General features: G+C 38.0%; 2 protein-coding genes across 5 annotated transcripts in view; one reads left to right on the top strand and one right to left on the bottom strand.

Annotated features, from left to right (window-relative positions):
• The window catches only part of METTL25 (methyltransferase like 25), a 54,218-nt gene extending 34,361 nt beyond the window's left edge, over positions 1 to 19,857 (bottom strand). For all 4 annotated transcript variants that reach the window (XR_009418492.1, XR_009418491.1, XM_059472239.1 and 1 more), the window contains exons 1-5: positions 19,605 to 19,857; positions 15,575 to 15,739; positions 10,531 to 10,631; positions 4,243 to 4,875; positions 1,841 to 1,985 (exon numbers count right to left, since the gene is read on the bottom strand). Coding sequence is in view for 2 of the 4 variants with exons in the window: in XM_059472239.1 (XP_059328222.1) it covers positions 1,841 to 1,985; positions 4,243 to 4,875; positions 10,531 to 10,631; positions 15,575 to 15,739; positions 19,605 to 19,857 (1,297 nt within the window). In the remaining 2 variants the exon portion in view is untranslated. The remainder of the gene's footprint in view (positions 1 to 1,840; positions 1,986 to 4,242; positions 4,876 to 10,530; positions 10,632 to 15,574; positions 15,740 to 19,604) is intronic.
• A 4-nt stretch (positions 19,858 to 19,861) lies between these two features.
• CCDC59 (coiled-coil domain containing 59) lies at positions 19,862 to 25,166 on the top strand. Its single transcript, XM_059472241.1, has 4 exons — positions 19,862 to 20,051; positions 21,309 to 21,531; positions 22,293 to 22,392; positions 24,929 to 25,166. Exons 1-4 carry the CDS (start codon positions 19,922 to 19,924, stop codon positions 25,088 to 25,090), a joined length of 615 nt encoding a protein of 204 aa, XP_059328224.1. The 5' UTR covers positions 19,862 to 19,921; the 3' UTR covers positions 25,091 to 25,166.
• The last annotated feature ends 204 nt before the right edge of the window (positions 25,167 to 25,370 follow it).

Genomic DNA, 25,370 nt, shown 5'->3' with positions numbered 1-25,370 from the left:
CATTCTGGAAGCAGTATTAAAATCCACTTGCTTCTGCTAGCTACAAGAGGAGCTCTTTTACTGCTTGAATTGTTGGACCAATACCATCTGATAAGAGACAGAGTCCCCTAGCATGCTCCAGAATGCTTTGTCAGTTTGAAGTCCATGCACAGGAAATGCAGACACAAGATACAGTCTGAATTCTTTCCCATTTTCCATTTGAAGAAATCTTAAATCTTAGATATTGTCAGTCCTTGTTCTCTTAGCCCTCCACTGCACATTTAAGAACAAGCCATATGGTAGATGACTTAGTAGGGGAATACAACAGCATTATACATTTTAGAATATGCAGTCTCATAGTAATAGTAAAAAAATAAATTATTTTTGAACATTATTAAAACAATATATATATTCTTTCCCAAAAAAAGTATACTGTAATTTCCTTTTGTTCTGTCCAAATGTTCTCCTTTGAGAATAATTTTGTCCTTCAAGCAGAGTAAAATCAATTCAACATGCAATTTGACTTCATTTTCATACTGCTATGAAACTGCAGTATCTCTTCTAACCATGTACACATATCTGTTTATTTGAACTTTGAAAGGTTATCATGCCTGATCCTTTGGGGGTGTCTGAGTTTATGCACTGGTCTGCAAAAAGTAATCCTATATAGCTAGCACAGGAAGCTGCGTCCTCTTTGCAATAAGAAAGAACCAAATGTTTCAGACACTCAGACTTAATGAGAAGTACCTGAAAAGTTTTTAATGTCTTAAAACTCTGATGTAAAAGTAATTGTGTATTTTTTCTCTAACTGCTTTTTTGTAGCATAGAAATTTCAATTGTATTTTCTTTTCCTTTGCTTTTGGAGTGAGCTGAAGTATTTTGAAATTACTAAGACTAATACACTGAAAAAAACTCTTAAAAGACTTGCAGAGTTAATTAAAATCAACATGAAAAGATTATTAAAGCAAGAAAGCTAGCATGTGTCATGGTCAGTGTGGAGCTGTGCTTGTGACTACTTAAGCAGCTAACTCCTTAAGAGCAATTGAGTCCAACGTGCCTTTGTGTCTGTGAAGTTCCCTGAAAGAGCTGAAGTACATCTTGCCAAGCCAAGACTTTTTCAGATTTACTGATATGATGATCAGGTTGTAGCATGTCAGCAGATGGTCATTTAGACATATCCGCTATGTACCACTTGTCTCAAGAAAGCCAAGTGGTCTCAAGAAAGATTTAAGTTCCTTAAATCTTTTTCATTATACACAATTTCAAGTAAAAATACCAACTTTCGCTCAAAAATGAAACCCCCTTCTTCCATTTGTAGGAAAATATATTCTGGATCCACAAATAATTTTCATGTTATCTTCCCAAGAAAAAATCTTATATATGTACTGTTTTATGATGGGCAAAGACTGGCACAGCACCCAGATGACTGTTTTGTTGAGTATTACCTTACTTTACAAAATCTTAACTCTGCTCATTGTTGTATATGTACAAATTAACATAACTGGATGTTGCACACAGATAGCCGAGGATAAAATATGGTACAAAATATTTCAAAAGGATGGAAACATACCGGACTAAAACAGTCTATACATTTATAGTTAATTTAATGAAATAAAACCATCTGTAGTTATAATCATATAAAAACACTATGCACTTATGTCCCTAATCTCAGTAAAAAATGTAGGAACCTTGGCAAAATGGAAAAGCAACAACGCATCTGGGAGTGAATGACCCTCATAAAACAAATAGAACCAGTACTAAATAAGCCACTGGAAAGGAACAAACACAAGGAGATAATTAATTGAAAGGTATAATACTCTTAACATGCACACTGGCAGCCAAATGTTAAGCTCAGAATTACCTTCTTGGTTTTCAAACTGTTCTGACAGCAGATGGTAGCAGCAGCCCACACTGCAAACGGCTTTGATTTCAGGCTTTGCAGTAAAAATTCGTAGCGTATTTGCAGCAAGATCTCCACATGTATGTAGACCCACCATCATACAGTCCTAAGAAGAAAAAGAAAAAAAAAGGCAACAATAAATCATCTCATTCATCAGCTGATCGCGCACAAATAAAAACAAACTCCAAAACCCGAATGTGCTGCAAATAGTGAGCTGTAAGGTAGAAATACCCAACTCCACAAGGACTCCTGCTGTTCTGTTCGAGAATTTTTCAATGCTAATCAAAGCTCTTCAGTGCTAAGAAAATATGGTGAAAACTGGCCATGATGCAGAAGTTCAAGACTATGAGTAACATAGCTGCAGGGAAGGGAATATCTACATGTTTACTGGGCACAGACCATTTTCTCTAGTCTTTCCTAGGTTTCCTGTTCTTGTTATTAGTACCACTGCTACTTTTCTTAGCAAAGATTCCTTGCTGTAAATCTGGCTGCACCTATTTAAGGCATTTCTGCTAGTTTAAGTTGTTGAAATCAAAGCAACTTCCTAAATACAGGTTTAAGGTGAAGAGCAGCTTTGTCATTTCCCAAACACCATCACTGACAGTTTCTCAGTACGCCCGCTGCTATTCAACAACAAATGGGCCTTCTCCTTCACAGCACAAAGTAAGAACTTCAAGCTTCAGATGCTCTGCTCTTCTGCCCATTCTATTTCCTACTTTCCTGTTTTCCTTTGCTTTTGCCTCCATTTATCCATGAAAATTCTCTCTCTTCTAACCATTCATAACAAGATATTTCCCTTCTGACATTACTGGTTGGGATCCACATGGCAAACATGGTGTTGCTTTGAATTACAGACATATTTATTAGTCATAGAATCAAAAAATCATTAGGGTTGGAAAGGACCTTAGAGATCACCTAGTTCCAACCCCCCAGCCCCACAAGACCAGGTTGCTCAAAGCTTCATCTAAGCTGGCCTTCAACACTTCTAGTGGCATACACAACCTCTTTGGGCAATTTTTTGTGGGTGTCTCATCACCCTTACAGTAAAGCATTTCCTTTTAGTGTCTACCTAATCTAAATCTATCCTCCTTCATCTTAAGGCTTGTTATATCATTACATGCCCTCTTAAAATTATCTCTCCAGCCTTCTTGTAAAGTCCCATTTAGGTACTATAATGGAATGTGCTATAAAGTCTCCCCAGAGCCTTCACTTTTACAGGTTATCAACAAGAAATTAGGCCAGGGTCACTCAGTTGAGATACCATTCTATAATCATTCTGATTTTATCTGATTATCACACCCAGCTGTATTACATAGTGCATTCATGTCTGAAACAGGAAAACTTCTGCTTTCCTCTTTCATGTTCCCTGACAGTATTTTTTTTATATCAAAAAAGGCAGTGATACAGGATTTCTTCCACCTTCAATATTGTACAAATTACACACTAAGAGGACGCACAATCCAGCTGTGCAAATGTATAGGCATATGCTTCATCAACAAACCCTGCTGCTCAGGGTGTTTTTTGCAGACCGACATGAGTTTGCCCCACATGTTCTCAGATACTCAGCTGCATTTATAGCTCAAGTTATAGGATTATTAGCACAAACTAATGGTCTTGAATCAGAGATTATTACACCCTGGAATAAAATAGCTTGATCACTACTGAACACAGAGAAGTTTTTATCATTCAATAAAAGACTGAATGCATCTACTCAATCAATGTATGTTAGTTCAGGCATAAAAACTAAACATACAACCTCAGAGTTTCTAGACTTGTGCCACTGGCAGCTGAACTTGAGTTTGTTTGTGTAGACACAAACCCTGCCAGCTAGTAAATTACTAAATGAAATTAAAGTAATTCTGTAAAGTCAAAATATAATAATTCTTTACAAATTCTTCATCTTGAATACTATACACAATAAATTCTCCTATGCCTTCCCAGTGTGAATGAAGGTATAAAAATATGTAACTTGACAAAGTAACTTTTAGGAGAATTGAAACTCCAATGCTTAATATATGCATCTCCCTGGTAAATAATAACAAATTCATAATAATTAGACTTTATCTATAATGACAGTTGTAAAATAACTGAATAAGCTGTTAACTTTGCCAGCTGATTATTATCTACCACATAAATTCTAAAGACTGATTCAAGAACATCCCAACACATATAGCAAAATAGGAATACAATCTTTATATGGTAGACATACTTCTGCTATCTGGTTAAAAACCATTATTGGGCCAGAATATTCATTTACACCGGACATAGTACTCTATGTACACTCAGCAAACATATACATATTAAAATGGCAATATGAAGACAACAGACAATCTAAATACAGTAAATATTTAAAGTAAAATAACCTCCAGATCTGTTATGATGTCACTGAGTTCTGTTTCTGCAGTGATGCAAGAGGTCAGTGGAAGATAGAGGTTCGATTCACTTGACTTTCTTGCTTTAGTCTTGAGAGATGTCATTTTTCTTTGTACTTTTTCCTCTTCACAGAGTTCCCCACAGTTACAATTAGATGAAGAAAAATCTTCTACGGCATCAACAGGAAGAACATTTAGAACAGCAAGAACCTCTTCATAAAGTTTGGTCTCATGAGATTGTGTCCCACTGACTAAATCAGCTTCAGTTTCTGTGTTGGTTTCGAGCGCAGTCATTTCTGTGAAACCACAAGAAGGAACTACATCTTGAATAATCACTTGGCCCTGATTTTGAAGACTATTGGCATTATTTAGGAGCTCTTCATTGATTTTTTTACAATTAAGTTCATGTTCCACTGGCCTGTCATTTGCCACTTCCAAACTCTGGCTTTTGAGGCTTTCTTTTCCTCGACTCTGATATGCTCTCCAGTGTTTCTTCAATTTTCTATTTCTTTCATGAGCACCATTAGTATTGGAGCTTGAGGAGTCAATGCCATAAACCTTTAAGTTATATTGCATGGACAGAAATGAACTCAGGTAGCCTTTCCCAGAACCTATATCAATCACCTGGATAATGGAGAAAAAATAAAGGAAAAGAAAATTGCTATATTAATGAGCAACAACGCACACTTTAAGTGTAAAATTACTACCTAAAAATTTAAGCATGGATTGAATAGTTACCTTATTAGCATCATACTTCTCAATGCACTTAGTTCTTCTGCTTTTTTTGATTTTTTTTCCTGACTTTAAAACACAGAATTAAGTCTTAACTGACGTGCTCCAAAAAATAGACATTGCAATGTTTTTGCAATTCACATGCCCTGCTTCTTGTAAAGACTTTCAGTACATTTTTTGATACAGACCTTTCTTCTGCCAAAAAAAAAAAAATAACCATAAACCACCAGCAATTCCACCTGCCCTTGCTGAACTGGATCAGAGTTAGCAAATATACAGTTCACAGTATTCAGCTTTAGGCACCTAATTCCCACACTGAGGAGCCTACAACCAGTGGGTGTACAGCAAAAAGCATCTTTAGTTTCAGTGCTTAATTTAATCCCTTCAGATCTGACCTAAAGATGAGTGATATTGATACTCTTTTATGCCAGAATGCTTGTTTATTCTGCTTTCCCATTCTGTGAAAACAACCCATACAGTTTTCTTTTTAACATGAGGATGCTTTTCTAATAAACAAAGGGGCTCACAATCCACATGTACTTTCCACTGCCCATTCTGGAAGAAGGAGTGATAGGTACCAGTTTAATTTGTATTACAGCTGATATCGTGCTAGTTCAGTGACTGATGTAACTCAGGAAGAAAATACCTTTACAAAGCATTAGCAAAAACAAGAGTAACCTGAGACCTTTCAGTACGTAATCACAGCTTTATATAATGTATGCTTTAATATGTAATAAATATATAACACAATATTTTATAAGAATTGGCAGAGTGACACTTCTCTAAGGAAAGAAAATTATAACATTCACTTCTATCCAGTTATCTACTAAAAATAATATTGACTAGATATAATGACTTCTTTGTAGAAGCTCCTGGAAGTGTTTGATTCAAGAACTTCTATGTTTTGTCCTTGGTCTGTTACATGCTCGTAAGAAATCTTACACTGCTACTGCTAAACCTAAATTGCAGCATGCACTACATGGATGCATCTTAAACTCAACTGCATAGTTATTTACCAGGTAAAAATCTTCAATACAGCAGTATATTTACTCAATAAGAAAGAAAGATTTATTCATTATCTTAATAAAAAGATTTGGACAGCCATGGAATTAGAAAGAAAAATCTGAGACAATGTCACTAAGGACTATGGAAAACAGTGGAGAATACTATTAGGTACAAATTGTTTACTCAGTAGCACATGGCATTCTCATGGGTAGTCATCATGTGATATTGATGAATATTTGCAATCTAGACAAGCTACAACCATACCATTTTTTGAAATAAATCTGTACAGGAATGAATTTAGTGAAATGGAATCTATATAACCTAGGCATACTTTTTAAAATGTCATTTGTTTGTCACATTTGTCATATTGTGCTCTACTGAGCCCCAGTGAGGCCACACCTGGAGCACTGTGCCCAGTTCTGGGCACCTCAGCACAGGAGAGACTTGGAGCTCCTGGAGCACATCAAGCAGAGGGCAACAAAGATCATGAGGGGACTGGAGCACCTCTCTTGTGAGGAAAGGCTGAGGGAGCTGGGCCTGTTCAGTTTTGAAGGGAGACAACTGAGAGTATAAGTATGTGAAGGGAGTGTGTCAGAGGAGGTTTCCAGGCTCTTCTCGGTGGTGCCAAGCAATAGGACAAGAGGCAACAGGTGGGAACAGATGCACAGGAAATTCCACCTGAATATGAGGAAGAATTTCTTTACTGTGCAGGTGACTGAACACTGGAATATTAAGATATTAAGGAACAATCTGGGCACCATCCTGTGCCACGTGCTCTAGGATGACCCTGCTTGAGCAGGGAGGTTGGACCACGTGAACCACTGTGGTCCCTTGCAACCTGACTCATTCTGTGTTTCTGTCATTTGAAATGAAAGAGAAGTCTTGAAGGAATAATTTTACCCACCCTTTTGTTTAACAGCTATTACAATTGTGTAGAATATGCACACCTCCACTTCAAGTTTTGAATTTTTTTTGTAAAAAGCAGCTTTTGGTTACCCAAGAGAGGGGTAGTGAATCATTCCTAAGTGTGACCCCTAGTAGCTGTAGAGACCAGCTGCAGCTCGGGAAAGTTTCTCAAGTAAATAGAAAATAGTAACACATTGTTAAATTAGCACTGGGATTTAGAAACAAAAGGAAAAGTTGACTAAAAATAGCAAGCAACGATCTTGCACTAAACAAATAAACTGAATTAAATTAGTCCCTGCTTTACTTTCCATTGATTACATAGGGAAAGGTAATAAGCAATCCATAGCATATCTGTCAAGCATGAACCTTCAAAGTGAAATTTCCATGATATAATAAACTCCAAAGATCTTGTCCACAGTGAGTTGGGTCCTATGTTTAAACACAGTTTCTGGCACAATCAAGCATTCCAACATTTCCCAGCACGAAATCACAAATGTAATGGATGCTGAATGCAGAATTATATAATCCTTACATTATACACTCCAAGTCTTGCTGCACATGCTGCAATTTCCAAGGAAAACTTTGATCAATACATTAAATAAAACAAATGTGTGCTTAAGCAAAGAGGAGTCAACACTGGCTTCTTTTCAGAGTTTAATCAAGAATTTCTTAAAAAAAAAAGTTCCACTTATATGATAGGAATAGTGCTTAAAAGGGTCAGCAAACTACTGGAAAAAAAATGCTCTTTAGTTATTTTGCTTTAATGTTTAAATTAAAATCATAAACCTAGAAGTGATTAAAGTGGTAATAAAATTTTTGCTTTTATTCTTATTTTGCTATTTACTATTGTACATTATAAAATACCAACAGAGAGCAATATCCTCTACCACCCATTATACAACGTGGGTATGGAGGTGAAATGGAGGGCATTTTCCAAGCTGTCAGTGATCTGTAATATCTGAAAGAAACACCCTGAGGACATGTGCTGTTGTAAAACATGTGGTGTGTTTTCATGCTTCTAGATTTTTTAATTAAATTTGATATGTATTTTGTTTTGCAAAAAGGATAGGAAAAAATCAATACGGAAAAACTCCTAAAAATTTGTAATTGCAACTTTTTTTTTTTTAAGTTGAAAGAAAACAAAAATAAAAGGAGTTGCTTTTTAAAGACTAAGAAGGAGGCTTTTCTTTATTTTCCAAAGTAACAGGAAAGCTCTTCTCATATATTAGAGATTTGGAACTTTGCACAAATAAATATTGTTAGAGTGCACAACTAAAATGGAAAAAAGTTATTACAGAGCAGTCAGCATTTCATATTTAGTGATACACTGCAATAATAATTTTCATTTAATGTTATAATTTTTTTAAAAAGTAAATAGAAAATAACCCCATGTATAGAGATACTCCAAGCCACCTGTTAAAAGTATTAATCCCTAGATGAAACTGCAGCATTTTGACAAATACTTAGTAAGGACTGGTTTGTGTAACCAGCTACATCGAAACTTTGGTTGTTATTAAGATGGCTTTACTGTTTTACTTTCTGAACAGGGTTTTTGCTTTCCTTTCATTCCTGAATCTAACAGGAACTATTTAAATCTGAATGAAAACGCTATATGAAACTCGACTTTCCAGCAAATGCAGAGACCACTTACTATTGCACTGTAAGCAAACTATACCCTCCTACAGCTTTTTCAGTACATGAAAGGACTGAACAGCTAATATTTGCCTGAAACAAAAGGTAAACAAGGCAAAACAACATGCTCATGAGAGAACACAAGACATTCACAAGTGTGCTGCTGGTGTATTTCTGTTCTCTACAGAGCACCCCCACTTTGGGGCTGTGGAGGGCACCCACCCTTGTCACTGTGGTGGCTCCTCAAGGGCTGCAGGAGAGCCTGCCTTCCATCGCTGTAAGTGACTGCAGATGCTCACAAACTGATTGCGTCTCACCCACAAATGTTTGGCCTTAATTAAAGCTCTCTATTTACTTGACAATCCCAGTTGTAAGAACACTGCCTAAAACTTTGTCTCCATCAGCTGTTCCTCACAAAACAGATGGTCAGGACTGAAAATTTTGATCTCTGTTTCCAAGGATGCCACAAAGGCCTGACCCAAATCTAGCAAGAGTACAGCATCATTTACTTTTCTAAATTAAATTCAGTCTGAGCCAAATAACCTCCTAAACAAAGTTCAGCTTCAGCAATTCAGAGCTGAATCCAAGTTTTGGGGTTTTCCCTGTGGTGGGAGCAACAGCAACCTGGGATGCTGCAGGTACATTCATTTAAAACTATACTCATACATATTTACTTACAAGAAAAGAATACTCAGAGAAAATACCCTCATCTTAAAATCTGGGCAGGTACCTTATTAACCTTTGGTTTTAAACAAATATAATTTGTTCTCCACAAATCTTTCTGGGAATGAATATTAGCCTGGAGGAAATAAGTCTCCATTTATAGTTACAGCCCTTTGCATGGAAAGCAAGCGCAGCTCAGATGTAGAAAGGAATCAAATATCTGTTGAGAGTCCCATGTCACCTCCAGTTTAAAGCAAGGATGAAGCTACATTGGCCAGTTACCAGCATTACAGAGATTAAAATGAATAAACAAACTCAGCTCACCTGAAAAATTTAGCCTTACCACAACGCAGGCCTAAAGTATGGAATTTAACATAAGGCTTACCACTGAAAAAGCTTACAAAAAAGCACATGCATGTAAACTGAGGAAATGTTATTGGTGCACTTTGTCTAACAAAATGTGAAACATACTACTCAAAAATGCCAAGTATTGCTGGGGTGCTCGTGTTTTGTCACCAGATACATAAATAAACCTCTACAAGGTTTTACTAAAACAGTGATCTAGTGCACTGTGCAGTCATAGTTACATGTATATTAAAAAAAGGTTTAAGCTACAATCAAATTTGAGAAAGGAATCCTGCAATTCTTCACCATCCAAAGACAAACCTAGCATCTGATGTACATAACAGCCAACTGAGGCAGTAATTGCTTGGTGATAATGGTGTTGGGTGTCTAGGCCTCAAACGTGTTCTACCAAATGTATTTCATACACACATAAATCTCTGCTTAATTTGGTCTCTCTTCAAACTAAAAACATCATAACTAGATTTCCAATTTATAGATCTCAATCCATGTTAAACAAAGGTGAACAGCATTAAACAATAGGAAATTATTTAAATCTTGTGTCAGAATAAGAGGAGCTTTCAAAATTGCTCAAGATATTCAGCCTTGTCTCTGTGTGACACTCTTGTGTACATGACACAAGGCAGCTCTCCTACTGACACATGTGCAACACTGACAGCAATATAATACTGACAAACAAGGCAGTACTGCTCCAAAAAGCAGAACAGGTTTTAGCTGCTCAACACATAGAGGATGATCTTAACTTTTTAAAATTACTCATGAGTGATTATGAGTCACTGAAAGGCAGTTCCTTTGGAACAGTACATTTGTAAACAAAATTGTCCTTCAGTTTGGTCCCAACAGCTCTCCTTTAGCTCCAGTTTGGTACGGGAAAAATAAGAACAGCAGTGACAGAATATCAAAGTGGTGTATTTGCACAAAAAAAGGACAATAACTCAGAAGGTGCCTGGTAACACAAAGTAAGAAATGCTTTCTTACCTGCTTTATCCCACAATAATTTGCTATGCTGTCTACCAGCTCTGACATCACCTGCACTTCATGTGATTTCTTATTATTCATAAACTCATCTGGTTTGATACCTGCATCAGATTAGGAAAATAAATACACATTAACACAACTTGTAATAATAAGTATTCATGATCAATCAGGGAAAAAAAAAGCTAATATAGACTTCACTGTTTATATATTTTCAGGGTAGTAATTTTTAATTAAAAATTCGCTAAATTATTACAAGAGTAAACTTCTGAACTATGGATGAATTAGCAACATTCAACACTGTGTAAAAGTCAGGTGTTTTTAAGATGTAGCATATTTAATACCTGACCAGGTATTATACAATGGCTACAACTATAAAATGGTACTATTTCTTCCTTTTTATTGAAAAATATTTATTTTTGCCTAATTTATCACATTTACCTTTCGATAAATGAAATATAAGAGCAGGGACAATAAATAATCACATTGTACAGCTTGTTAATGCTGCAGATTTGCTGACAGTATCAAGAGGGAGACATCTCTACTAAAAGCTATGAGTGATCCTAGGAAGATTCAGAGGAAGATGAACTTTCCTTTTCTTTATTTACCCTATGGATTGGTTATAGAGCTGTTACACCTCTATGGCAGAAAATCACTCATTTCAGTGTTGCTGGAGAATGTGTTAATGAGATGGAGTCAACCTCCATCATGGGCTAACAGCTTGTGGAAAACATCAAGCACTCCCTTGCCAGCCTCCGTGCAGGAGCTCAGAAGTCACTCCCCTGGGAAGAACCCACATGTCTCTCTTAGGGGTCCAATGCTGCAGTGCACTTGGATCTAGTGAAATTGATGCTAAGTCTGAGTGATGGCAGAAGAAACTGGATCATTACTGATGAGCATGCTGCTAGGAAACAGGACTTTTCTACATGACTAGGCAGATTAATATACTTTCCCATTTTCTGCTTCATGCACAGTATGTATCCATCTGTCCAGAAACTGATCATTAGGCAAAAACCATGCTCATTTCTTGAATCAGATCATGCTGGGAGCAGAACCAAGTGTGTTACTTCTTTAAAGAGAGTGGGGAATTGAACTGAGCTCATAAGAAACCCAGTGCTTTCTCTATTTTTCCCAAACCCCAAGGGATCTGTCTATTTTTTAAACATCTGGGGTTTTTATAATAAACTGTTATGACAATACTTAAAATCTAATATAGACTCTATGAACTGACAAAAGGAAAAATAGACTAAAAGACTTAAACAATACAAATAGCAGAAACAAGTGTTTGTCATCTCATTGAAGAATTTCCTTAACTTTAAAATTGTTAAGGTCTATACAGCATCCTAAAAAGCTCTTAATTTGTACATATGAGGTTAAAGAAAAACAGACAGGAAAAAATTAAAAAATAAAAGAAGTATCTCTTTTTGTTTATGTTTCAATATTTTTGTGTCTGGATAGGTTCATCAAAAAAAGAAGCAGAATTGGGATGAGAAGAAACAGACATTTAACTTCTTGACAGAAATAAAAGTTGTTTTTTCTCCAAAGCAGCACTGCCACTTTGGACAATGACCACATACTGCACCTTTACTCTTTTCTCTATTATGAACTCAAAAGACTCAATGGGGTAATGCTAGCTGAACTACTATGTCAGAGAGTACTTAATCCAAATTAAGCATTTCAAACATGGTAGAAATCCAGAACAATTACCTAACTTACAAAAGCTGAGGTTCCAGATAGAAAAGGCATAATTTGTTTATATCTACATATATAGTTTATTTATCACCTTAGCTACGAAAGCTTCTTAAGCACTTTTTGACTTCTTTCCCTACTTCCTGCAGGATAACACACTGTTTATATTTCAGCTCAGGGAAAACTCTATCTTTTGGAGAAAATTATGGTTTTTAAAATAAATTTTTCCCTGCTTTTTATGCAAAATTCTGATAGGTTTTTACATTATTCTGAAAAACAAGCACATATTTCAAACTAATGCAAACAAATGTATCTATATTCTATATTGCCTAGACAACTGAAAATCTGAATTAAAAAAAAATATTAGTTTGACTCAAACTGTGTAAATTCTTTCTGCTATCACAAAATTACACATGTACATTATACATGTACATTTCCTGATTATGTATAAAACTGATCCAGGCAGAACAAATACTAATTTCAAAAAACATCAGAAATTTAGAGAACCATCTCCCTTTGTGATGAAAAAAATAGAGTGTGGTTTCAAATGCTTTACAGAAGTAGCTTGGATATGATAGAGTAACAGAAAGCTTCATGTTACCAGTTTTGGTTGGTAATGAAATGCTGCTCATTTCCACTGGGAATCCCTAGCATGAGTACCTGTATTCCATTTGAAGAACTGCTTTAACTCTGTAGTGCTGTTTACAGCTGCACCTTGAGTTGTGAAGCTGAGCAAATTGAGAAGAGACTGTTTTTATATACAGCTAACACAGATGTTTTTAAGATCTCCTATGGCAGGGTACAGGGGTTTTACACCCCAGAGATGTGTGGAAATTCAGATACACCAGATACAGAAGTATAAATTCATAGTTCACACCACAAAACACCATCTATACAGAAGTTTACTATGGTGATCTAACTCCATGATCCAGAGGAGGAACTGGACTAACCACATACTCAAAAAAACCTATTCTGAGGAGAGTGATATTCCAGCACATGGAATTTGAAGATGGATTCATTAGTATTCACTGCATGGCATGAATATTACCTTGGCCCTGAACACACTGCAAAGGTGGAGTACTCTCAATCCAACCTTCTTTTGTGAGGGGTTGTCACAGACATCTTTTGTGAAAAATCCTTTCTTTAGGATTTTTCCCCTTTCTGAGAAGCTGTGGCCTCAGCAACAAAATGTAAACAATGGTTATCTGCTGCTGTGGAATGCAACAGGTGCATCTGTGATTGGTCTCGGGTGGGTGTTTGGATTTACTGACCACTCACGGCAGAGCTGTTCTTGCTTTCTGCCTGGACACAGAACTTTGTTATTCATTCCTTTTCTATTCTTAGCATAGCAAGCTTCTGAGAACTTTTCTCTCTATTCCTATTAGCATAGTAATAATGTAATATATACCATAAAATAATAAATCAAGCCTTCTGAACATGAGGTCAACATTCTCGCCTCTCTCTCACCCTGAAAAACCCTTGCGAGCCCTGTAACAGGTGGTTATGAAGCAAAGGGAACACCCTTCAGACTCAGAACTCCACTCTGAGTAGCTGTGTCCACAGCATGCTTAAAATATATGTGCTTCCCAGTTATTCCCAGGAAGGACAGCAATATATCTACATTAAGATTGCAAAGGAGCTAGAGAACTATGTAAGTATGCAAACTGTGGGAATAGGCTCAAAAGTCTGTTTGTCTTGGAAGAAGAAAACAAACTAAAACCATCTGAAACATAAACAGAATTATCCTGATGTATATTTTTCAGAATATAAACAACACCATCATAAAGTTGCCGGTTTTCTCAGATTTACATTTCTTTCAACTTGCAAGCTTTAGCATGTCAGGGAACAAACATATCTTCTGAAATACAGAAATTAGTTCAAAATATCTAAAATACCTCAATGATCTCAACTTTCATTTGGCAACTTCCACACTATGAATCCCTTAGCTGGTATTTTGCCTCTGCCAAATGATTACCAGGAACTTCAATTAAGTTAATTTAACTGATATTTACTGCCAATTCAGCACAAAGGTTCTGAATTATAATTCTATTGTACACATTTGGAACACATTTTATTTTTCCCAAGAAGTACAACTCAGAAGTACTGCAAAAATACAAATGCAGGCCCCAGTAACCCAACCAAGCCTCATTCCTGCAACACAGAAATCAAGATATTCAGCAACTCCCTCATTCCTGATGCTCCATTCTGCATGACAAGAAAATGAAAGAATCCTCAAAGTTTTGGCTAAAAAAGGAAATCCAGGTATGAAATCAAGTACAAGAATATAGAACTAGAGAATTACAGAAAATTAAGAGGAACATAGAGAATGAAATATAGTAAAAATGAAAATAATGAAAAAGCCAGTGGGAAAGAAAAGAAGCATACAGTTGTCAAGGAAGAAAAAACGGTTTCCAATGAACTAAGGGCATAAGGAAAGAAGCCAGAAAGGAAAAGGAGTGCACTACAAATCATTAGGAGTAGCTCAGCAATGGCATTCTAGTACTTCTAAAACAACCTGAGAAGCCAGCCATGAAAAATGGCAAAATTGGAAAGAGATCACTGTAGAAAATGGGAGAGATGCACAACATTTGTGTAATGGTGCTATCACTTAGGATAAGAAATGTCAGTAGTTTTTAATGCATCCCAGAGATAAAAGGCACTAGAAGGCAAAGGCAGAGAGCTGCTCAGTCTGTCTCTTGAAAACTAATGAGAAATTTCAAAATATAGCGAGGCTGAGGACTCCATGAATAGCACATTTGCAGTGAAATGACAGCAGTCCAAGTAAGGATAAATGTTAGTTTATCATCTGATTCAAAAATTATAATCAGGTAAGATTCCCAGTGTCCAACTTGATGCTAATCTAAGAGTGTTTTAATTCAATTTCTTTAACTACAGAAAATGAAATTACTCTTCTTTTATCACATATAATTGGTGTTAGTCCCAAAAATACAGAATTAGTAAAATCTTTTTTTTTTTCCTAAGACATCATATATTTGTCATATTTTAGGGCGATACTTCTAAGAAAGCCATGAGTAGCAACTATGATTCTTGCCACTTAGGGACAAGACACAAAAAGAGAATAACAAGGTATCTCATATAGTGATGTGCCCTCTTCTCTGTCCCATCCCCTTTAAAACTGAATCCTATGATGGGTCTACAGACACCAAATGCTCAAATTTTAGAAAGAGAATGCATTTCATAAACAAAGGCAACAAAGAAACTATCCAAGAACAAATTAAAATGGAGGTGAGGATAATGTAGGAAAAAATCCTCAAACAACAAACTACCCTCCAAAAGCAAAACTCTTGTATAGTCCTAGAGTGAATAAGTAAACATTAAAATACAAATGTAAATATACCTGTTGCTCCTTCACTGTCTCCTTTCAGTGCTTCAAGCACATCTTCTAATGGGGTGCACACTCCAAGGTTGGACAAAGAATAATATTTAGCAGCCAGGGCAAACAAATGTACATTGATAAGCTTCTCAGAGTTCTCACAAAATGCACTGGAAAATATGTCATCATCTGCACATAAAAGAAAAGGAAAAGATTTTTGTAAGCAGTGCTTAACAGCTCTCTAATACTGCTGACAGAGAACTACAGGTAATAAATACTTAGTATCACACACAACTGGCAGTTTATCTTGCTTCCCTAAGTGGGAAAACTCATTTCTTCAGCTGCATTCCCCCTCCAGAACTGAGGTCATAATTTGCTCTTAGTTGAACCAGTGTAAATGTGACAAAATCTGTTGTTTCAGCAGCCCTACTTCAGTATAACTGACAAGCTAACTCAGTCAACATTATCACTTCTCTTCTGTTTACAGACTTGCTCATTATACATGTCCTAGTCAGCCCAACACGCCAATACGCGCTGCTAGATTTTTTTAAAGAAATGCAGCTGCTTAGTGTATGAAATGTTTGGATTTACAGTCACTCAATTCGTGTACTTTCCAAGCTGCTTTGTAACTGATGAATACTGGGCGAATTAAATTCATTTTTTATTTCCAACCAGGTGTGGGCCAAAGTTAGATCCCAATGTGTATTTTGTTAGAGTCATGATGAAATACCTAATTTTGGTATTGCTTACTACTGAGTTTCAAAAATGTACATCTATTTTTAAGTGAAACATATTTGTATGAATAATTTATTAATTCTGAGATTGTTTTGAATAGTCTAATTCCTCTCTATTTTGCATGAAACTATTGTGAATTCTACATAGTTTTGCTAATAATTTTTATATATTTGAAATTCTTTTCAACATATAAAAGGCATCCAGTTCAGCAGTCAAACAATTGCAAAACTTTGGAAGAAGTCTCCTGGTTTGTCTTTTGTGTCATAGGTAGATTATGAGGAAGTACATACCTAGCACAGTGGCTTTCCTGAATCTGGCATGACAATGGATACAGCTGTTTGGATTGACCTCAACTTGAATGTTCTTAATTTCCTTGCATGACTACAATGAAAGGTCATGCATATATTCCAGTCCACTGAAAACAGTCCCAAATCATGTTAATTTTCATTATATGACACTACAAAGGCACAAGCACAGCAAACAAATTTTGTATCTAAGAAAGCATAAATATTAACATGGTTTCATTGTCTGCACAGCACTTCTCACTCCTCTCTACTACAAAACCTAAAAAGAAAGCCACATTTCTCCATAAACAGCTTCCTTGTCTGAATAAATTTTAGTTAGTATAGGCTTTATGAAGGGTAAGATTGTAACAGGATATTAGAGATGAAAAATAAAGACCGCAGCTTTCAGAAAGAAGGGGCAACTTTGCTTTACAATGTGTCCTCTGTACGATTTATTACAGAAAGATATGAAAATAGATGTGCTTTCACTTTTTCAGCAGCTGACATAAAGTATAATTACTGTTCTTACAAATCTCACTTAACTGAAATCCAATGCAGCAATGTCCATGTTCTACAACACTCTTTAACTTGGTTAAGAACATGACAGAACTAGCAGACTCTCATATAAGATCACCCATAATAACACTCACCTAACTTAAATTTTTGTCCCACCTTGGTAACTAAAACAGAGGAACCAACTGCATTCAGACAACTGAAGCCTAACTTCAAGCTGCAGAATGGCAGTTGGTGAACTTTGCATTATTTATGAATATTAAAAATGTTAGGTCTTTGGACACGTTTCTGCTCTGGATGCTCACAAGAGGAAATCCAGCTTGTCTTTTAAGCAGTCAGTCTATACATTTGCAAACAAATCTTGAGAAGAAAGAAATACATGCCCCAAAGTTGGAATCACAGTACAAACAGTAATTTACAGTAAATTATGAAAATATTTAAACACAGATTTGTCTGTGCCTGCATCCAATTTACAGCAATGACGTGATAAACAAAATGCAATATGGCAAGTGTCAGCTTTTTGATGTATTCAAACCAGTTTCTGAACCTAAAAAGGGATCTTACATTTTTCTGCAGAGTACAAGTGAAAACAAGGGTTCCATCCTTCACATGGTCATTAAAAGGAAATGACTTTGAACAAGGAAGAGTAATTTCTGTTTACACTGGGTTTCAGGATTTCTAATGGTCGTTTTCTGATCCCTAATGTTATTGAATTGCATTAATGCACTCAAGTGAGCTATGATGCTACATTTCTGTCTCTCCTTCCTAATTTTAATACAGGCTAGCAGTGCATTGATTTGAAAATGTAAGTAGACACTTGCAGGTATCTTCACTGAAAAACTCATATTCTACTATGAAGCATTTTCATCATATGACAGGATGGACAGATACCATGCAGTCAAATGAGTAAGGCATGAACCAACAAATCAGCAAGCATATCAGCCCACTCTGCTACAGTGCATTCTGTTAACTAGCATACTAGAATGTTAAGGTCAGAAAAAAGGGGCAATTCTTCCTTTTTTATTTTAATTAGCAGAAACAATTGCTGCAGAAACCAATGAAGAAATTTCATATTTTAGTCACATCATGAAAGCTCCATACTCTTCAAAAGACGTGCTTGTCTTTTCGTTACAGTAATCTCTGCAGCAGATTCTATAACATGCATTTTGAATGCAGATTATTAAATTATTATCCAATTTTGAAATCTACCAAACAATACTCTGCCTTCCTGATTCTCAGGCTGCTCTACAGGCCACCACTTCAGTGTTTGAATCATTCCATGGACTTTCCCATAGAAACAAGTTTCTTTACTGTTTTCTTTATGATGACCACATCTGATAATTAGCTTTGTTCCAGCCTCTATTTACATTCAATTTTATGTCCTATTGCTCTGAATCAGTTCTGACTCTGACATTACCTGTCAAGAACATTAAGCCTGTCCTTGCTGCTTCCCAACACTTTTGCTGGCTGACCAGACCACTGTCTTATTTCCATCTGGCTCTTGAAAGTAATTCATAATCCAGTGTCTTTTCCATACACAAATAAACTCTGTGGGATTTTTCCCAAATAACTCAGCCCTTTAAAAATTAGTCTTAATATTTTGAGAGGTCTTCAGATCCAACTGAGAAATGTTGCTAGTGATGTAGCAATTCACAGCTCTTCAATCTCTTTCTGAGTCCAAATCATTATCTTAGCTGGTGTGCTATGCCAAGAAGCACATGCTACTTTCTGTGGAGCCTCCTCTCACACTGCTCACACTTTCCTGCCTCGAGTGCCATTTACCGCAGCATTTCAGAGCTAACGCAATGTGACAGCTATCTACACTCCATATGCTTTGGCACGACACTGGCTGTTCTCAGCTAAGTGTGCTTCGTCAGAGATTTCACCTTGGATTTGAAAGTGATCTCCCTGCTTGGGCTCAGTCCCCCCGAACACCACAGCTTTCAGATGCTTTATCTTCATTTCGTGCCCTGCCTGAAGCAGCATTACTGCCACGTTCCCCTCCTCCTTGCACTGCAGCACATTCAGCAACACAGCAGCCGAGCTGGCTTCCTCTTCGGTTTCGTGAAAATCACTAAAAATATGGAGTGCTTCTTAAACAGATCTCGTCAGAAATAAAGCAGCTGCCTTCCTGTGCCAGACACTGACTATTACACACACACGGGAAAGCGGCGTTCGAGCCTTTTCCAGCTGTCCTCCGCATCTCCAGTCCCAACACTCTTTTCACTTTTAATGTTACATCTTTGCAATCGTGGAGGTTTCTTGGATGTTTTGTTTGATTTGGGGTTTCTTTTAATTTTAATTGAGTTCCTCAGGGCTCAGTCAGAGTGCAGGAATCTGACAGTTTGGAGTTTCGTTTCCAAACGAACAGGATGAAATTGATGGGACCGTCACGAGCGGCACTACCGCGAGCCCCGGCAGTGGAATTCCCGGGCCGGCTGCGGTCTCTCTGAAGCGGGCCGCTCCGTCCCGCTCCCCGGCACGGCCGCGCCCCCCGCTCCCCCGGGCCCGGCCCCACTCACCGCACGGAGCCGCCGCGGTGCCCGAGCCCGCCGCCAGGGGGCGCGCCAGCGGCCCGGCCGCGCGCAGCGCCTCGAGCACGGCGTCGGGGGGCGGCGCCACGAGGCGCTGCCAGAGCCCGCGCGTGAAGAACTCCACGGTGTGCGCGCGGCACAGCGGCAGCGCGCGCCCCACGAACCGCGCCACGCGCCGCAGCGCCCGCGCCGCCGCCGCCGGGGGCAGCTGCGCCGGGAGCGCGCGCGACGGCCGCGACATGGCCCCGCGCGCGGCCCGTCCGCGCCGCGGTGACGTCATCTCGGTGCGCGGCGCCGGAAGCGCGATGGCGGCGGCGAGGCGCGACGGGCCCGGGCCGGCGGCGGCCAAGGCGGGTGCGGCGCCCCGCGGGCCCGGCCGAAAGCGGCGGTGGAGGCCCGTCCTGCTGAGCAGCGTGGTCGGCAGCGTCCAGGAGGGTGAGTCGGGGCCGCCGGTGGGTATGAGGGGGCGCTGAAGAATGCCGGAGTCCCTGGCCCAGCTACGAGCTGGCTCGACCCTAGCGTCCCGGCTGGGACCGACCCTGCCAGGCCTGGCGGGGGTTTGGGCTGGCGGAGCTCGCAGCCCCGCCTCGCCCCCGGTGCTCGTGGCCGTGGGCTCGGGGCTGGGGGCTGCAGGGCTCGCTGGGGCAGCCTGTGGCGGCCTGTGTGGGCTGGAGCTCCCGGGACTCGGATTGCAGCCCCTGGGACACGTGGCGATGGTCTTCGGCTTGAGGACTCACTTTGAGTTTTCTCCATAAAAAAGCACACATTTAAACAGAAGCATGTTTGAGGAGAGATTCAGATTATTGATAGGGACTTATGCGGATGTAAAAATCAATAGGAAAGAGAGCATGGCCTTCAGCAGCACTTTGCTGAAGTGGCAGCTTTGGAGAAAGAATAAAAGGAGAAGTTGGGACTAATTTGACTTCCCTTTGGAACCTGTTTTGTTAGTGAATGTTGTGCAAGTCAGTAGATCTTAAGACTGATGCAATAAAAAATAAAGCATTAGGATAAAAGTATCTTCAACTTTGATAAGTTTTCTTTAATGGTTGAGCCTGAAACAGCCAAAGTCTGAGCTTTCCTTTAAGCAGAAATTACTCTATAATGTAGCTGTAGAAAAGCTGTTCCTAGACATGTGTAGAGAGAAAATAGGAGCAACAAATACTGTTTAAGTGAAAAGACGTAGTGGATCATTAATGTAGAGTGATAGGACGATTTAGTCACTTTTTTCCTGTGTCACAGCTGCTGCTTGCCAGCGTTATTACCAGTGTTTTCTTGAGACCGCCTTCAGGAGCTTAGTTTAGAATCTCTCTTGATATCTAATTTTAGAATCTATTTTCGTGTTGCTTTAGAAGCTGCCAGAAGTAGGAGTGAAGTGAGATGGTAACACACCTTTTCACTGGATTCAGAAGCATTGGCAGAGGTGCAGTGGTGGGTGGGCATTAAGCAGCAGTGTTTGCAGAGCTCTCCCAGGGCTTTGGGCAGGCATTTTTCGTGAGTCTGTGCAAGCTGCAATGCTGCCGTAGGGAACAACCTTAGCATAGTGGTTTCTTCCTTGAGCTTATGATTGATCCTTATTGAAATTGTGGCTTTTTTCAGTGTGGGAAGAAGACAAATGGCAAGGGTCCTGAAACTGAGAGCTTTGGTGCTGTTTTAGTGCAGGAGTGTTTCACTGCCTTCTCCTTGCGCTTTCAGGACGAGGATTTGCATTTCGGAGGAAGCAAAAGATTGAACGGCAGTACAGGAAATTGCTGAAAAAGAGAAGGCAGGTGCATTCCCAGCAGGATGATCAGTTTGCAGATACCTACCCAGAGCACTTGAAGCATCTTTACCTTGCAGAGGAGGAAAAGCTTAAGAAGCGGTGCAGGACTCCAGAGGATTTGGTGTCATCAGAAGAAAAGCTTAATAAAGCAGCAGAGTAAGTTTTCAAAGCATGTCTTTTAAAAAAGTAGTTTTTTTCATCACTAAAGAAATATTTTAGATCTTAAAAGTTTGCATGGACTTTAGTGGGGTGATTTACTTTACTAAAAATGCTGTTATGTCTTAAATATTTTTTCCTGCTTGTTAGAAAAATAAATGGCAGCGTAACAGTTTTGTACCTGAGACAGTGAGGTGTCATTGCACAGTATTGACAGCAGATGGAGGTGAGAATAAAGGAATAATTTTTCATTGTTTTTCCATAAGAGAGTGATTTTTCTAAATGAATGTTCTCATCTCTCTGCACTTGCTTCCATGTGTTGGAACTGGAAAGAGAGAATGCAGCTCTAAGCTAGTATGTTCAGGTTTTCTAGCTCTGAGGAGCTTGAATGATGGGGAAAACTGTTTTAGGCAGTCTTTGAGCTTAAGGAAACATCATCCCTGTGAAGATGCAGCAGATAAGGTGTCTGCATTTCTAACAGTTGTGTGCACTCTGGTCTTTGGTACATTTGGCATTGAAGAAGTTCAGTTTGTTATGTTTTCTTCCTGACTGCTCATGTATGGCCTGGCATGGTGTTGGTATCATGTAAGAGTAGTGCAAAGAATCCATTCAGTGTAGAAGGATGAGGGTTCTGAAACCTGTATTTGTAGTTAACTTCCCTGAGTGTGCAAAAAGCAGTGGAAGGCTGTGCTGTGATTCTGCTGTGGTTATGTCTGCTTGATGGTACTCAGTGTCTCAAGGACGTGTACTTTTTCCCCCAGGTCAGTTGGGACTCAAGAGAAGTTTAAAAATAAAACATCCAATCAGAAGGCAAAAGAAGAATATGAGAAAATAAAGGCTGAGCATGCTAGAAAGAAAGAGGTAAATCTTAAACAGAGTTCTTACTTCATGTTAAACAAAATGCAGATTAATACCATTCCCACCTCCCTGTCTTCCATCTGAACCCAGGGAAGACCACAGGAGGTATTGGAACTCTTTCAGTCTTTTTCAACTTGACAGTGGTATTCAGGCACATGGGTGTTCAAAGGATCATTCTCTTTGTTCTTACTATTTTCATCTTGCAGTTGCCTGTAGCAGGATTTTATTATGTCAGTTGGTACATGAAAAAAAGCTTAGAACTTGATCTGCATACCCCAGTGGATTATATTAGACCTCTTAAATTTTGTAGAAGGGGAAGTAATAGCAATACCATCATCTTATGATGAAAAATGAAATACCCATCCTATTTCTTAGGGCATTTTCATAATGCAGTCTTCATTTTACTTTTTTATGAACTTTGACCAACAGTGGAACAATTAAATTTAATAGTATTCATAGTTAAAATTTTTAGTCATTCCCTTTGTTTGAATTTAATTGGAATTATTTAATTGGAATTATTACAGGACATATTTTAACATCATCATTGTCGATCAGCTCACTTGAATTATTAATTTGAGTGGTCTTTATTTAGTTTTTTTGTCTCCCAGGACACTGTTCATTGTACTGTAAAATTGCACACAGTGTAACATTGTAGAAGTTGTGTAACTTCCTGATGACATACTAAATTTCAGTAGCTACTGTATAAATATTGAATATATAGCTGTATAAAAGATACTGCTTTTTCAGCTATATTTAGTTTTATGCAAGCTGATATGTGATTCTGGGTGAGTTACATGATTATTCAGCTGATGGCTGCTTTTTTGTGTATTAGCTACAGATTGTGTCAAAAGAAATTAATTTTATGACCAGCTTATTTAGAGAAGATGGGAACAAGCATAATCCCAGCAAGACTGCAGGGAGTTCTTTTGGAGCAGCACATAGGGGTTGCCTGAGTGCAAATGTTGGCATTTTTTTTTTTGTTAAAGATAGTTAGGCAAAACATGAGCTAAGTGCCCAATAACAGTAATCATTTAGGTGGAGTACTTAGGTGGAACATGATGAAAAAAAAAAAGCTAGTATTTAGTAAAGATCAGAAAATACAACTGTAAATACAACTGTCTAAGTAAGATGAATGTTCTTGCTTTGAAGTAAGCATTTGGTTGGTAGCTTGACTTGGGTGTTGTTTACAAGAATATGCTGAGCAACAGAAAAATTATTAGATACAAAGTGAATTACAGGTAAGTTAGAACTGGTGCTGTTCTGTTTTTTTAAAAAAGGGAATAAATTGTCTTAGTCATTATGGTAAAATAAGTCAAGGATTCTGAAGAGGTTGTCTGAGAGAGGTTATCTATGCATATTTTTGCATGTGCATATTTATTTGAATGTTTGGAGGTTTTTTTTCTGAGGCTTCTTAGATTTCTGTTTAGAAATCTTTCCTTGAATTACATCCTGTAAATTTTATATCAGAGAGCAATTCTTATTAGTTTTTGTACATCACTGAAGCCATCTGTGCTGTGGAAAACAAAAATATGATCCATATATTAGCATCTGTTCAGGCATTCTGCAGAAATGCTTGTCTATGTGATCAGCATGGCATTGCATTTCAAAGAATAAACTGTATGAGAAGAAATTATCCAAATGAACTGAAGCAGTCTTTCAGTCTGGTTTGTGATGTCTTGCATATTTTGGTAGGACATGAGGTGAGTGAAGTAAGCAGTTTATCTGGCTTGTGGATGTTTGCCCAAATTACTGAGTAAAATTACAACGCTGGAAAAAGGGGTGTGAGATGCTGGATAAAATCTGAATGTAACATTGTGGTGATTATCCATATGGTGTTAATAGTCCATCCATATATAGTTAATGCTCCATTAGTAGTTTGGTTGCATGTGTGCTTTGTGAAAGGTTTGCAGGTAAAAATTTGATTAAGGTTTGTGTTTTCATTCCTTCTCTTTGAAAAGTAAAGACAGAGTCTGTGTTGCTTTAAAGAGAGCAGGTCACTAGTAGTTTGGTCTGGGTTAATTTCCCCTAGATAAAGCTGTCCTAGTGTCACAAACCTGCCCAACACATGGTCCAGATAGTCCCATATCCTATCAACCTTGCAGAGGTGTCCTGTATCCTAGCACATCTCCTTTGGTAAGATATTCACATGGCAGCTGCTGCATCACCTTTTTCTTTCTTGCACTCAAGAGGAGAAAGTGGGCAATTTTTTGCCAGTTTGTCATTTAAAGAGAGTAGTCAAGGAGCACATTTCACAGAAAGGAAGGAGTATACATTGCAGCAGCAAGCCTTATTGTAGGATGTTCTGCTAAAGAAAGCTTGGTTCTTCTTTTGAAACTTGAGGCTGTATAATTTGTTCTGATTGCAGTATGTGCTGCAAGAACATCCTGATTCAGCTTTAGAGAAATGGTGTTTCTATTGGCAGTACAATACCTAATTGCCAGTACCTATACAAAAATGAACTTTATTGCTTATAAATAGCTTCACAGTCACAGACGGTTTGTAATTGTTTCATAATATTACATTTTTTTTTTAATTTCAGGAAGCAGAAAAAAGAAAACAACAAAGAGAAGAAGCTCAACGGTTGTACAAGAAAAAGAAAATGGAAGCTTTTAAAATACTGAGTAAGAAGACAAAAAAAGGACAGCCAAATCTAAATTTACAAGTAGAATTTCTTCTTCAGAAAATACAGCAAAATACATAACCCCTCATATATTTAAGTCAGCTGTGGACATTTTATTATTATTACATTTAATAAATAATGTCTTTTTGCTTCCATATTACTTTTGTTATTGCCTTTATTTATCTCATCAGTCCAGTAATGACATATTCATCCTGAAAATGTGTATTCTATGCTGAGAGTGAAAGGGATTTGGTACCTTGAAAATAAATGGTCTGTATTTCTAAACTTAAATTTTATTAGCTGTGTGACATCTTGAATTCAAAATAATAGGCTGTAGTACCATCTGACCATGAAACAAATA

Source organism: Ammospiza nelsoni, chromosome 5, assembly GCF_027579445.1.
Source record: "Ammospiza nelsoni isolate bAmmNel1 chromosome 5, bAmmNel1.pri, whole genome shotgun sequence".
NCBI classification, from domain to species: Eukaryota; Metazoa; Chordata; class Aves; order Passeriformes; family Passerellidae; genus Ammospiza; species Ammospiza nelsoni.
This window is presented reverse-complemented; position numbering and strand designations above follow the sequence as displayed.